Source organism: Drosophila suzukii, chromosome 3 (assembly GCF_043229965.1).
Source record: "Drosophila suzukii chromosome 3, CBGP_Dsuzu_IsoJpt1.0, whole genome shotgun sequence".
NCBI lineage: Eukaryota > Metazoa > Arthropoda > Insecta > Diptera > Drosophilidae > Drosophila > Drosophila suzukii.
Window position 1 is genome coordinate 10099590 of NC_092082.1, and position 14251 is coordinate 10113840.

The 14251-nt window shown below is 40.5% G+C and overlaps 1 protein-coding gene across 2 annotated transcripts in view; it reads right to left on the reverse strand.

Annotated features, from left to right (window-relative positions):
• Nucleotides 1-708: 708 nt before the first annotated feature.
• The window catches only part of LOC108013611 (Glutamate receptor IB), a 31091-nt gene continuing 17548 nt past the window's right edge, over nt 709-14251 (reverse strand). Inside the window, exons 1-11 of one of the 2 annotated variants that reach the window (XM_065864108.2) lie at nt 11797-11875; nt 11309-11650; nt 10992-11093; nt 10146-10386; nt 9536-9630; nt 9288-9455; nt 6621-6732; nt 4172-4632; nt 2799-3043; nt 1438-1912; nt 709-849 (exon numbers count right to left, since the gene is read on the reverse strand). In XM_065864108.2, the coding sequence (XP_065720180.2) occupies nt 745-849; nt 1438-1912; nt 2799-3043; nt 4172-4632; nt 6621-6732; nt 9288-9455; nt 9536-9630; nt 10146-10386; nt 10992-11093; nt 11309-11635 (2331 nt within the window). In that variant the 5' untranslated portion in view covers nt 11636-11650; nt 11797-11875 and the 3' untranslated portion in view covers nt 709-744. Of the gene's footprint in view, nt 850-1437; nt 1913-2798; nt 3044-4171; nt 4633-6620; nt 6733-9287; nt 9456-9535; nt 9631-10145; nt 10387-10991; nt 11094-11308; nt 11651-11796; nt 11876-14251 lie in introns of those variants that run through there. The other variant, XM_036816028.3, reaches the window with a different exon arrangement.

Here is a 14251-nt window from a genome sequence, read left to right on the forward strand (position 1 = left end):
AATTTACTTTTACTTTTAAAATTGATTTAAATTCATGAGAAGCTAAATGCATTAATAAAATTTGAAAATATATTGCTTTAGTTAGTGGAATTAAAAATTTTTTAAAATTTAGAAGATTGAATTTGTTTTAAAAAAATATTTATACATAAATCATAAACCTCTTTTTTCCATAACAATATACATTTTGGACAACTTATCCTTATACTTATTAATTTTTTTTCTATCTTTCATGTAGTCTTAAAGGATATCTAAGTACCAACCATTACTGAAAAACCATATTTAAAAACTTTAAAAAATGTAATAATTATTTTTAGCAAATCTTAAAAGGAAATAGGCGATATATCTAAGACCTTATAGAAAACCCCCTCAAAGTATGCAGCATTTATTGAGCGTTTATTCCTTTTTTGACTGCTTATGGATGTCCCTTGGCTTTTCGACTGGCACTTAAGACTAGGTGTCCTTATAGCTAAGCCATCCGAGCACTTACTTGCCATACGGATGCTGGTTGATGTCCGGCGAGTGGCGCATCAGGGTGGCACTCCCACTCCCTGGCGACAGGGTCAAGCTGCCCTCGTGGCTGCCGTTCGTGCTGCTCGAGCAGGTGGCCGGAACGGATACGGTCACTCCGTGACCACCACCACCGCCCATCATCTTCTCCGTCTCCTGGCGGCTGTTGGCCATTATCCGGCGGATCGTGGGCGCGCAGGGAGTGCGTCAGAGGCGCGACTCCTGCGCGTGCTCATGTCAGACCTGCCCGTGGGCGTTCATGTGGAGGGCGTCCCCGGCGTCGGGGGGCGTGGCCGATAGCTGGGCGGGCGGATAGTACTGCAACGAGGCGCAATTGAGATACTGTGCGTGGATTAGAATCAATGTCTGGATACACATCGCAAGTGCGTTATAAATAGAAGGCAGTTCCACCACTCTGTAATTGGGAATTTTGAACTACACCGAGAAAAAAATGGTCTATTTTTGAATTTATTGAATGCAAGCACTTGTTTTTAAAAATAAGGGACCTTTTCCAATTTCCTGATTTGAATTTATACCCTTATTTAAAATGTAATGTAGTTAATCTAAAATTTTAGATACATATATCTTTAGGATGTAAATAAATCATAGGATTACAATAGGTCATAGACAACTTTAACCTCTTCTTATGTGTTTGATTGCAAAAAACATTTGATTAAATAGGCTTTATTATTTTTTAATGTTTTTTTTAATTTTTGAAAAAAGTTTAATTAAGAAAGATGGATATTTTTTATAATTATAACAACTTTTTCTAAAAGAATATACCAAGATAGCCCACTATTATTTGATATACTTTTTTGTTTGCTTGTTAAATACATTGAATTGAATATGTGTGTTTATTTCTTAGCGTTTTTTAATTATAAGAATATTTGAAATTAATATTTAACCGTATTTTCTCCAAGTGCAACTTACCCCGACGCGCCCATTGTCATAGTCGCGACTCGCTTGAATGGTCAATTTAGCCTTGGCGTGCATGGTGTCCGTCAGCGTGCTCCTTTGATGTGAGGTCGGCATCCCGCCGGGCACGGCGCTCGAAGGACCCAGCATCATGGATCCATTGGCCTTGCCCAGACTCCCGCCGCCCACTCCACCCAGTCCCATGCCCATACCCATGCCCATGCCCATTCCCATGCCGGAACCGCCGGACGCGGAGCGGGAGTCCTTGCTGCGGAAGCAGTACTCCAGGATGGCCACGAACACGCTGACAAGCAGGCCGCCAATCAGTATGTAGAATATCCCGGCCACATTGCTCAGCGACAGCTCGCTGTGCGAGGCCTCCCCGTCCTTGTGGGGGTTGCACTCCGCCTTCTCGTACCACCATTTGTTGCGCAACTTGATCAGCTCGCCGTTCTCCTTCAGCGTCAGCACGGCCAGATTGATGGGGTCCCTGTTGGCGGAGGAGGAGGGGAAAGTGAAGGCGCCTTTGTTAAGTATGTGGGTTAGCTTTCATCTCTGGTTCGCAACTCCCCAGCTCCTCAACCTAAAGAGCATCCATTTCTGACTCCCCAATGGCACCCAGATTCCAAGCCTACACTCAGAACAAATGGTACCCATACTATGGTAAGTCGGACAGATTTTTAGGATAATGCCTAGTACCCTCTTTAATAAAAAGGAATGCAAATCAAAAAACATCAAAAAAATATCCGCTTGTTCTTTTCTGTGATATTTAACGCTTTAAGGGATCTTTTAGAATCCAACTGAAAAAAAATAGTTGGTATCTAAAATTAAAGTAATACAAAAAAATCACAATAATCTCAAAAATGTTTTTAAAAAAGGATACAAATTTTATTTTAAAAAGATATTTTGAAAAGTTTTATAAGTGTCTCAATAGGTAAGCTTACAGTTATAAAATATTTTATTTGTATCACCCGGTTTTATTAATATTATAAGTAAATTACAATATTGGGATTATATTGTGTTTTGAAAGCCATACTTGTAATGACTTAAAAAATGTATAAATATAATAACTCAAAAGTATACTTGTTAAAAGGTTTTTAAAGTATTTCAATAATATATAATATATTTTATTTAGACTAACTGATAGCATTATTGTTATAAAGAAAATTGAAAGTGTGGGTAATTTTCTTTTTTCCAAACTCTGATATATTATAAAAACAATATATTTCAGGAAGGGCTTGCTTAAAAAATAATAAACTGTGCTGTTTAAAATTCAAAATTGTATTGTTAGGTTTTCAAACTTTAGCATGAAGTGCTCTAAGGCTTCAATGTAAGTTCCCTTCTTAGGATGCCGCATTTCCCCGCAGTGTACTCACTTGAGCGCCGAACCGAGCGGCGTGGCGATGCCAAATCCCTTTGTATCCAGATTGCGGCCCACTTTCATTGTGTCGCAGGGCTCGCGGGCGTTCACATACTCGTTCTTGGGGGACTCCACCAGCAGGGCGTACTTGCCCTTGGAGTTGCGCACGCGTTCGATGCCCTCGTCGTAGGTGAGCACGAAGTTGTGTTTCCGCGAGTTCATGTACTCCCACATCTTATTGTGGAGTCCGATTTGGGAGCGCTGCGGGCACACAAAAGGCGAACGAAATTATTAAGTAAGGACTACGCGGATAAACCGTATACGCCAAGGCATCCCGGCTCAGAAATCCTCAAATCCAGGAGTATAGGGACACCCGGTTCCACCCAGACATCCATCAACATAATGCCGAGTTCGAGTTCGAGCTCCTAGTCGCCTACCAACGACTGTGGAGTGATATATATAAGTATATGTACCCAAACATATATATTATATATATATGTAGGAATATATCTGCTCACATGGTGGGGCAGCAGAGCGTAAGTGTGCTTAAAAGCATCTCAAATAAATGTAGCCATAAAAAATAGAATTGCGTCCCATTTCTTTTGCATTTTTGGCCCAATTGACGGCCGGAAAAAAAGGAATGTGGATTGCTGAATCCTGATGGCATGAAGGGCGGTTGGAGAGGCGGCAAATTGCTTTTTATTCCTCGTCTAACACAAATTAATCCCTGGCCCGGCTGGGACCCTCTCAATTTTGACGTCTCAAAAGGCTCAGCTAGCAAATTCTAATGGTTTTCCATCTCTTGACTGTTGGCTTTTATTGTCTTTGATTCGCCCATTGTGCGGTTGTCAAATGAGTGTGACATGAGCACCCGAAATTAATTTGGCTGCTAGGCAATCGGCAGTGGCCATACCCTGAGGATTCTGTCGTACAGGAAGGTACATGCAAGGTAGGCAGAGAAAGAAAATTCTGGGCCAATAAAAAGAAAAGAAAGCCTAACGTTTTGGTAAAAAATTGAGTGAAGATTGACTTTAATTGAATTGATTATTTCCTAAAACGTTTTTAACTATGAACTCTAAATTACAAGATAAGGAAACTCAATGAACTTAATAAATGAATAAATCCAGAGCTTTTAAAATATTCATTTTGAATAATATTTTAAAATAAAAATTTATATTTATTAAGCCCCGTTCAGCAATGACATATCCTGAATTTTAGGAATTCTGATTTGAGGTCATTTTTGTTTGTTTAATAAACCTACCTTATTTGAAAAAATATTTTTCTTATGAACTAGATAAATTTCTAAAAATACTCGTCCCTCAATCATTACTACCCAATGCCCAATAAATTTCCCTCAGTGCACAGGTGCCTGACCAATTTGCCACTCACCCGGAAGAAGTCCCAGGTGGAGCCGTGCAGCAGAGTGCCGTACTGCACCTCCGTCTGCGTGGCCAGGTCCTCCGGCGAATTGATCGGCGTGACCATGCGCTCCACGGTGAGGAAGGCGGCCAGGTTGGCCGTGTACGAGGAGATGAGTATCAGGGTGAAGAAGAACCACGAGGCGGCTGCAATGCGTCCGGACACGGACCTCGGCGACAGATCGCATCCCTGCTGCATGAAGGCGGCCAGCGAGAACCAGAAGGAGTTCCACACGCTGAACTCGTTCACGGCCGTGGAGGATGAGCCTCCGGATCCGGGACTTCCGGCGGCAAGGGCGGCCTGCAGGGCAGCGGCTCCGGCTGCCGTCTGGGCGCCCGGAGTGGGTGGTCCGGGCGGTGCCGGCAGGGGGGCACCTCCGATGATGCCGGGCGGCTGCTGATTGGCAAGCTGTTCGTGATGTGCATGCGGATCTGAAAGAGCAAGCAGGCGGAAATGGGGGCGGGGACAGAGCCCTGTGAGTTGGCCGCAAAACGAAACCGCAGACGGCAAACGCAGTCTGCTAATGCACAGTAAGAAAAAGTATCTTATTCTATAATACCTAGCCCAAGTGTCATTAAGAAAGTATCAAATTCGTATTATCATAAGAAACTAAGTTTAGTCTTCAATCAAATTATCTTTTCATAATATTAACAATAACTCTTAAAATCGAAACAGAATAAATTTAAAATTTTCTGAAAAGAACTAATAAAAGGTGACTGAAAACTTGGCCATTTGAATCATTGAAGCTCAATTTGAATGTCATATGATCTGAATGAATGCTTTAATAGTTTTGAATATTTATTTTAGTCCATATTTCATATGTTAAAAAAGAAAATGTCCATATATATTGTTCCTTATATAATAGGGAATAAGAGCCAGGTTTTCATGGACTAAAATCCAGAACATTTTGTATTTTGGTGCTGGATTTTATTACCCTGACCTATAGTATTAAAGATTAGCATAAAAGGTCCATAACAAAGTATAACTTGTATTTTCCCTTTAAAAACCTTCCAAAGTTATAGCTTCCCATCTCAAACCCTACTTTCATTTTCTCAGTGTGAAAGAGAATCGAATGGAGAGTGAGTCGCCAGTACGTGCCCATGTCGACTGTCCAAGTTTCAATCATTTCGTTTGGCTTGGCTTTTTGCGCCTGCTCTAATTGATATGCAATCAAACCCATAGCCAAGTCTCTGTTCCCCATTTGCTTCAATTGCAAAGCCATTGACTGCCAGGCGGAGATGTGATGACATTGCCGCTTCGGCTGCCCTTCCTCCGGCAAATTCCTGCTCGTGATGCTGATGTGGATGCTGATTCTGGAGGACCATGCCATGGCGAAAGGCGTGTCCTTTTATGCTCCTGCACTCGGTGCCAGGTTTTATTTTGCACTCGCCCTGCATCGAAAGGACTAGGTCTCTCTGTTTATCTATCTCCGTTTTTACACTGTCTGTAAACGCTGCCTGCATACGAAATGTTGTTTACTTTCCGCTAAAATTACATTAAGGATGTTTTGCAGGATGTCAATAGATTGTTATGAACAGCCACTCCACATCCACATCGACGGTTTCATTCTGTCTCGCTCAAACTAACTGCCAGCCCATATGTGTATCTCGCTTCGATTGTCAACAGAATTCCTACAAAAACAGCAGAGCCAGTGGCAAATTGAATCGAAATAATTGAATTTCCATGAAATCAAATGAAATCGAATGCAAAGCAAGTCAAAAGTTGTAGCAGATGCATACAATTACGAGATTTCGGCTCTTCCGCCTGGCATCCTATTTTTTGGCTAACGCAGATATCTCGTTAGGCTACACGCAAAAAAAATATTACTGCTTAAAAAAATGTTTTTTCAATGAAGAAAGTAGTTCTTATAGCTATCTCTAGTTTAAAGAATATACCTTTCGCATCCCAGAACAGGAAATGGATATCAATTGTTGGCAAAGCCGTTTCCATCCATATGAATGGAATATAATAATCTAGATTTATTATTTATAAATTATTTGTATTATTCTGCAAACCTCTTAAATAATATAAAAATATATTAAAAACGCACACCCTATTACAAGTTTCCTACAATTATATTCAAAATACATCAATTCAGATTGTTAAAGAAGCAGTTGCCAGAATACTTATAGATTCTTTACTTAAGTTTATTAATTGCCCTAAAATTATGTTGGCTTAAAAACTTATGTGTCGCTCAAAAGATTAACCCTCAATATATTTCTGATTTAATAGAATAAGACAATAGGCTAATGCTAATGCTAACTTCTAAGGGTATTCACTTGAAAGATCTCAACCATTTAGACATTATTGTTCCCATTCCAGCGTGAACTTTTCAAAAGCGGGCATATTAATTCAATATTCAAATAACCAAGCTGCTGGGGAGAACAGGTGTGTGGGTTCATATACAGGTGGCACTTACCTGGCGACTGAGATTGCTGCGGCTGTTGCACGAGGCGCCATTCATGCGGCGAGAAGCGCGACACAAAGAACAGCACGATGCTCACGCCGATGTAGCTGAAGATGACGCTCACCTGTTGGCAGGTGAAAGGAAAAAGAAAGGAAAGTAGAAAGCTGGTTTGGTGGGGGTGGTGAGTAAGTAAACATGAGATGCTCGTGACACGGAACATGGGAGGCTGGCACCTGTGCAAGCAGCCACTGCGAAATTACCGGCTGCTGCTGCTGCTTTTTTTCATTAAATTTTCTTAACTAATTGAAGCGGAAGCGGCCGGGGCTTTCTAGAAAATAACGAAACATTAACCTAATGGAGCGATGGTGCGGGAAGCACGGGCTCGAAGGAGCCAGACAATGGCAGCCAAGGACATCGACAGGAGCAGCAACTCTGCCGTGGGCTGTCTGGCAACAGTTGCTACTGTTGGTGTTGCAGCGCCTACACTGAGGAAAATTGTGTTTGATTTATAAAGAATATTTTACTTTGCCCAAAAAACCTTATTTTTCAGTATTTTCTTTACTTTATAAGTATTGATTGCGGTTCAAAAAGAACAATCCTGTTATAAAATAGTTTAACAAAGATGATATAAGGTTTTATATTTCATTAATTCAAGTACATTTACTGAATATTTTATTACCTAAATCCTTAATAGAAAACGTGTTTATAAAAACCATATTAAAAAAAATACTAGTACTGACTCAGCATTAAAATTAAAAAAAAAGCTCATTGTCATAATTGTATAACTGTATTGGCCATGTCATCTTGAACTATGTTTAAGTTCCTATGAAAGTCTTAATTTTTACAGTTCTAACATTTTAAGAGAAAAATTAAAAATATTCATTAATCAAATTAATGTTTAATCTAAATTGAAAAATTGCATGATTGTATAATATTAAGATATGATATTAAGATTAAGTTCTTTCTGGAGTTGAAATCTAGCAGCAGAGGGCTTTCATTTTGGCACAGGAGTCTATAGTCTAGGAGTCTGTGTATTCATTTCTTTTCTCCCAGTGTAAAGCCTTCTAGTGTTTGTGTGTGTGTCGGAGCTGTCGGCACCTGAATGGCTGCCATGGAAAGCGCCTTTGTGCGGAAGGAAAGGTGTGTCCTTGTCGTTTGTCGCCGCCGCTTTCATATGCCTGAATGGCTTCGCCACACACTCTCACACTCGCACACTCGCCTAAGTAGGATTGTGCCCCTTTTGTTGTTGCTTTTCAGATAGCAAGTGCGTGTGTGTGTGTGTGCAGCTAAAATGCTTCATTTAATTTATGATAAATTTTTTGTAAAAGACTTTTTTATTAGCTTGTTAACTTTGCGCCTTGGCTCTTTCGCCTTTCCTTTTGCCCCTTACACTTTCTCCGGCATCCTTAGAGCCCAGATATAGCTATATATATAAACCCAACCCCTGGAAACTAATTTGCATTTGTAATTTTTTTTTAGCTCATGTCAAATTACGCATTAGCTTTCACTTTGGCGCGCTTTTCACCCGCTTTTATTAGCATTTAATTTTGCGTTTGTCGCGCTGTCAACACTCTTTGACTTTCGAGATTCTGATTTGGGCTTTGGCCCTTTCTTTTTTTTATGAATTTTTTATTGTGCGTAAATTTAACTGCCTCTGTCGTCATAATTTTGCGCATTTACAGCGCATTAATAGCAGAGGTTGGGGTATTCTTATCCTCGCATGCCCATCCAATTTATTTAATTATCTACTCAGTTAACGCCCCCCAACAATTTTTTGAGTAGTTCAGGATGGGGGGCGCCCTGGTGCAACATAAACATCAACTAAACGCTCATACAAATTTGATGGCTCGCCATTATTTAAACAAGCCTCGAGCGGCAAACTTCGGACCAGAGACTAGCGTTAAATTTAAAACTTGACGGCCACGTAATTTCGGGGAAAACTCCATGTTGCCCTGCTGTGATGCTGGGCACTGCTGTTTATGCGAGTAATGTTAAAAAAGGCAAACAGTGGCAAAAGCACAAAAAACTTTGTCGTTTACTCTATTAAACTTTGGGAGCTTACGTGGTGCCAAGTTGAAGCCGAAACCAGAAGAAATAAATATACAAGTCGAAACTTTGCCGCAAACTTTTGCCCGACCAGCAGCCTTTGCAACAAAAAAAAAAAAAAAAGAAGAACCTCCATAGAACATAAAGAAAATAGGGGAACAAAATTGGTAAGCGTAAAAATTACCAGGCAATGGCGGCGGCGGCGAAACAGAAACAGAAATGAAGAAATTGTTTAAAAACTTTACTCATTTGTATGCAGCGCAATTTTTGCAACATTTTGACTCGTTACCAAAGTGAAAATAAACACATTGCGTTGTGTATTTAGTCGAATGAGAGTCTTAGACGGAGTCCGGGATATATAATTAGAAATTGCCAGCTGGCAATATCTATAGTCGCAGCTAAATCCCTGATTCAAATGTTTACGGCTTTGAGGACACAGGTCCTGGACAATCTCTGGCTCTTAGTCGGGAAAATCCCTAGCATATCCCAGGAATCTCGAGTTGCATCGCTTCGCTGAGCGCCAATGAAGCAAAGTGCATGCAGCCAAAGGAAAAGGAAAAGGGATGGGGATGTGGATGGGGAAATGGGTATCGGGGATTGGGAAACTCCGGGAAACTCCCTGCATATACGCACCCAAATTTCCTGCGATAAAGGATTCATGAAGCTGAACACGCCGGGCGTCTGCTTCACTGGCTTCTTAATCATGATAGAGATGCCCAGCGACATGAACGGCTTGCTGAAGTCGATGACACGTTCGCGTTCGGCGGTAATCGTCATGGCGGCAATCGCAATATCCGCTTCCTGCAAGCCAAGGAGTTCGTTTGCCAGAGGGTGAGTTGAGGGGTAAATGGATAAGGTATACTCCGAAGGGAGGCACTCACCTTGCGCACCAGCTCCCCCACCATTCCATCCCAGCCCCCATGGGCGCTGGATTTCTCCGAGCCGTAATGGCCATCCTTGACCAGGCGCAGCTCATCTGCAATTGAAACACAGGAAAAAAAGCTAGAGTATAATATCATTAAAAATATAAGGAGTATTCCATTTAATCTATATATTTTTAGAAATATTAAGATACATTTTGACACTTTTTTTGAATAATAGAATTATTAGAATCATTTTGATTATTAGAAACCAAAAAATATTTTAATTGATTTGAAAAAATCTTTTAAACTAAGACAACTTGAAGTCATTGGATGCGACCAATCAAAAAATATTTTTAAAAAAGTTTCCGTTAGGGATGATTGTAGGTTCTTGACTTTAATCGACTAAAAACCATTCTAAATAAATTCTTCCATTTCTTGAAACCATTAAGCAGGCATAATTTATAACTTATGGAAAGGAACTTTGTATGCTTTTCGTTGGTAATGCAAATCATTTTTATCGTAAAGGAAATGCACCTAGAATTTTATTTCAGTGCACGGAAGCGGATATCGTGAGCGGGGAACTCACACGCCCGATTAAGCAGGCCATCGCGCATTCCCATTCACTTACAGTTAATGCCCAGTTCCTTGGCCAGCAGATCGGCCAGGTCCTTGCAGTATCCCTCGTAGCGCTCGTTGCCGTGCAGCTTCTCCCCGAAGGCCGGCTGCTTCTCCATGATATAGGGCTCCTCCCGGACGGTGGTCACTATGTAGGTCCGGTTTTTCTCGAACTCCACATGCGGACGCAGTCGTACATACTTGGCATTTAGGGGCTGCAGGCCAGCATCGTCATTCCACTCGGCCACCTTGACCTGGGTTGTCAGAAAAGAAGCAGTCCCGAAAGATTATAAATTACTGAGGTGGGCACAGGCCATAAATAATGCAGAAATCGACACCTTGCTCCCCACAAGGGACCAAAGTGAATCGATTTTTGCCTAACTTTGAATTATTTTCTATTTCGGCAGTCCGAGGCTGGTCAATTTAGTTGCGATTGGCTTGGGCATTGTTTATTGGGGAAAAGTTGCTAAAATGTTAATTAAATTTTATCTAAATACAGTTTTGAATTTCGTATTTTAATTAATTTGGTATATGAATATTTAAAATATAGACTATTATTTAGGTAGTTAAATTCACTTCTAAATACCTAATATATTGTGATAAACTAGTTGGAATATAAATGAACTGAAAAGCATAGATTTATTTAGTTTTAATAGGGAAGGTAAACTCCATACGAGTATAAAAGCCTGGCGAAATATCTTTCTCTATTTCCAATTTTGAAGTGAAAACCCTTGCCCAGAAGCTGAACACTGCAAACAGCGACAGGGCTTTAGCTTTTTCCCGGATGGCTTAACGCCGCGCGGACCATTAGACACAGCCCCGCAGAACACTAAACAACACTAGACAACAAAACACATACCATGGCGCTGTTTACTGTCATCTCGACGACGTGCAGCGTGTAATTGACGCGTCTGCCGTCATCGTTGAATTTGATGTCCCCGGTTAGGCCCTCGATTTCCACCTGCGGAGGCAAAGATACCAATAGATAGATATATACACCGTACAGGATACAGGATACAGAGTGCAGAGTGAGCCGTAAAACAGGAACAGGAGTGTGTGCTTAATTGCTTTGTCAGTTTGCCCGGCCGGCATGGCAGGTGTATCGATGTCGATGATGTTGGTACATTGTGTCCACATCATCTCATCGTCGCGAACATGAATGGATCCTAAACTCACCTTTCTCAAATAACGCGATATTTTATCGCCATGCTCCCAGGCATTCACCCAGCCCTTGGCCGTATTGCAGTCCAGTGCTCGGGAGGCCATGCCACCGGATCCGCCGGAATCGCTGCCGGCGAAACCACCGCCCGCCCCACCATTTCCGAAGCCACTGCCACCCCCTCCGCTGGCATTGTAGTTGTAGCCATCGCTGGACGTCGAGGCCGCCGCCTGGGCCACCATCAGCGTCTGGCTCCGCCGCTGCACGTTGTTCCGGAACTGGTCCGGCTTCTTGCGCAGGATTTTGTTGAACGCCTCCACCAGGACAAAAACGGCATCGTACATGAGAGCTGCCTGAGCCTGAGTTTTGTGAAATAAAATGGTTAAGGTTAAAAGACATTCAAGTTCGTAGGTTATTATAAGTAATTTATAAGTTAAAGCTATAAGTATACGTGAAAACGGCGTTGATTACAATTAAGGAAGTTCTACCCTAATGTTAGACCTACGATTTCTAAAAGTATATTCCACAAAATATGGATATTTCTATGTTTCCAATGGTTTTCAGAATGGGAACCCAAAACTGCACTTCTAGATTCCATAACTTGGGTAATTACTCCTCGATTTGGACGTGAGATACCTCTATGAGTTTGTGGTGTAATTCACTAATAACCTACATTCAAATATTTTTGTTATACGAGGGTCAAAATTTTAACCCCTTTTCATGTTCGAATTTTCCGTATTTTCAAAGGCTTTTAGAATGGTACCCCAAAACTTGACCTCTAACTTTCATAACTTGGGTAAATGGATCCCGATTTTAAAGTGGGATACCTCTATGAATTCGTGGTGGAATTCTCTAATAATCTGCATTCAAATATTTTTGTTATACGAGGATCAAAATTTTAGCCCATTTTCATGTTCGATTTTTCCGTATTTCCAAAGGCTTTCAGAATGGGAACCCAAAAATGGAATTCTAACTTTTATAACTTGGGTAAATCGATCCCGATTTTAAAGTGGGATACCTCTATGAATTCGTGGTGACATTCTCTAAAAATCTGCATTCAAATATGTTTGTTATGCGAGGGTCAAAATTTTAACCTATTTTCATGTTCGATTTTTCCGCACTTCCAAAGGCTTTCAGAATGGGAACCCAAAAATGGACTTCTAACTTTCATAACTTGGGTAAATGGATGCCGATTTTAAAGTAATACCTCTATGAATTTAATTTGGAATTCTCTAATAAACTGCATTCAAATATTTTTATTATAAGAGGGTCAAAAATTTAACCCATTTTCATGTTCGATTTTTCCGTATTTACAAAGGCTTTCAGAATGGGTACCCAAAAATGGACCTCTAACTTTCATAACTTTGGTAAATGGGTCCCGATCTTAAAGTAGGATACCTCTATGGATTTGTGGTAAAATTTTCTAGTAATCTACATTCAAATATTTTTGATATACGATGTTCAAAATTTTAACCCATTTTCATGTTTGATTTTTCCGTATTTCCAAAGGCTTTCAGAATGGGCACCCAAAAATGGACTTCTAACTTTCATAACTTGGGTAAATAGATCTCGATTTGAAAGTGAGATACCTCTATGAATTCGTGGTGGAATTCTCTAATAATCTACATTCAAATATTTTTGTTATACGAGGGTCAAAAATTTAACCCATTTTCATGTTCGATTTTTCGGTATTTCCAAAGGCTTTCAGAATGGGGACCCAAAAATGGACTTCTAACTTTTATAACTTGGGTAAATGGATTCCGATTTTAAAGTGTGATACCTCAATAAATTCGTGGTGGAATTCTCTAATAATCTGCATTCAAATATTTTTGTTATACGAGGGTCAAAATTTAAACCCATTTTCATGTTCGATTTTTTCGTATTTCCAAAGGCTTTCAGAATGGGAACCCAAAAATGGACTTATAACTTTTATAACGTGGGTAAATCGATCCCGATTTTAAAGTGGGATACCTCTATGAATTCGTGGTGACATTCTCTAAAAATCTGCATTCAAATATGTTTGTTATACGAGGGTCAAAATTTTAACCCATTTTCATGTTAGATTTTTCCGTACTTCCAAAGGCTTTCAGAATGGGAACCCAAAAATGGTCTTCTAACTTTTATAACTTGGGTAAATGGATTCCGATTTTAAAGTGTGATACCTCAATAAATTCGTGGTGGAATTCTCTAATAATCTGCATTCAAATATTTTTGTTATACGAGGGTCAAAAATTTAACCCATTTTCATGTTCGATTTTTCGGTATTTCCAAAGGCTTTCAGAATGGGGACCCAAAAATGGACTTCTAACTTTCATAACTTGGGTAAATGGATCCCGATTTTAAAGTGGGATACCTCTATGAATTCGTGGTGGAATTCTCTAATAATCTGCATACAAATATTTTTATTATACGAGGGTCAAAATTTGAACCCATTTTCATGTTCGATTTTTCCGTATTTCCAAAGGCTTTCAGAATGGGGATTTCATAACTTAAATTATTGGATCCCGATTTGGACGAAGAGAGAATATTATCTTTTAAACGAGGGTCAAAGCCACCCCAAAAGCATTGATTTGGGAAAAACCCTAGCGGATGGTGGATGTTAGTCAATAAGGCCCCCCGTGGATTCGGATCTGAGGTGAGGTGGTTTTATGTGCTGGCATCTAATGAGTGCATTACACGCTGTTATTCACAATTTTGCCAGCCATGGCCCTGCGGGGCAGAGCTATCTTCCGCCGTATTTACCCCACCAGGTGGGCAGGTGATGGGCGACGAGGGGTTGGGCTAAGCTAGCCCAAGGCCCGGCGGGAGTTGATCCACGAAACGTGTCGCACATTAACCCACACAAAAGAGCGGGCAAAACTTTGATTTAATATTTAACTGCTGGCTGGACGAGTCCTTAAACTGGCCTACTGGCAGTTGGGCAAACAGAATGCCGCACAAAGACTTTAATGTGAATTTCC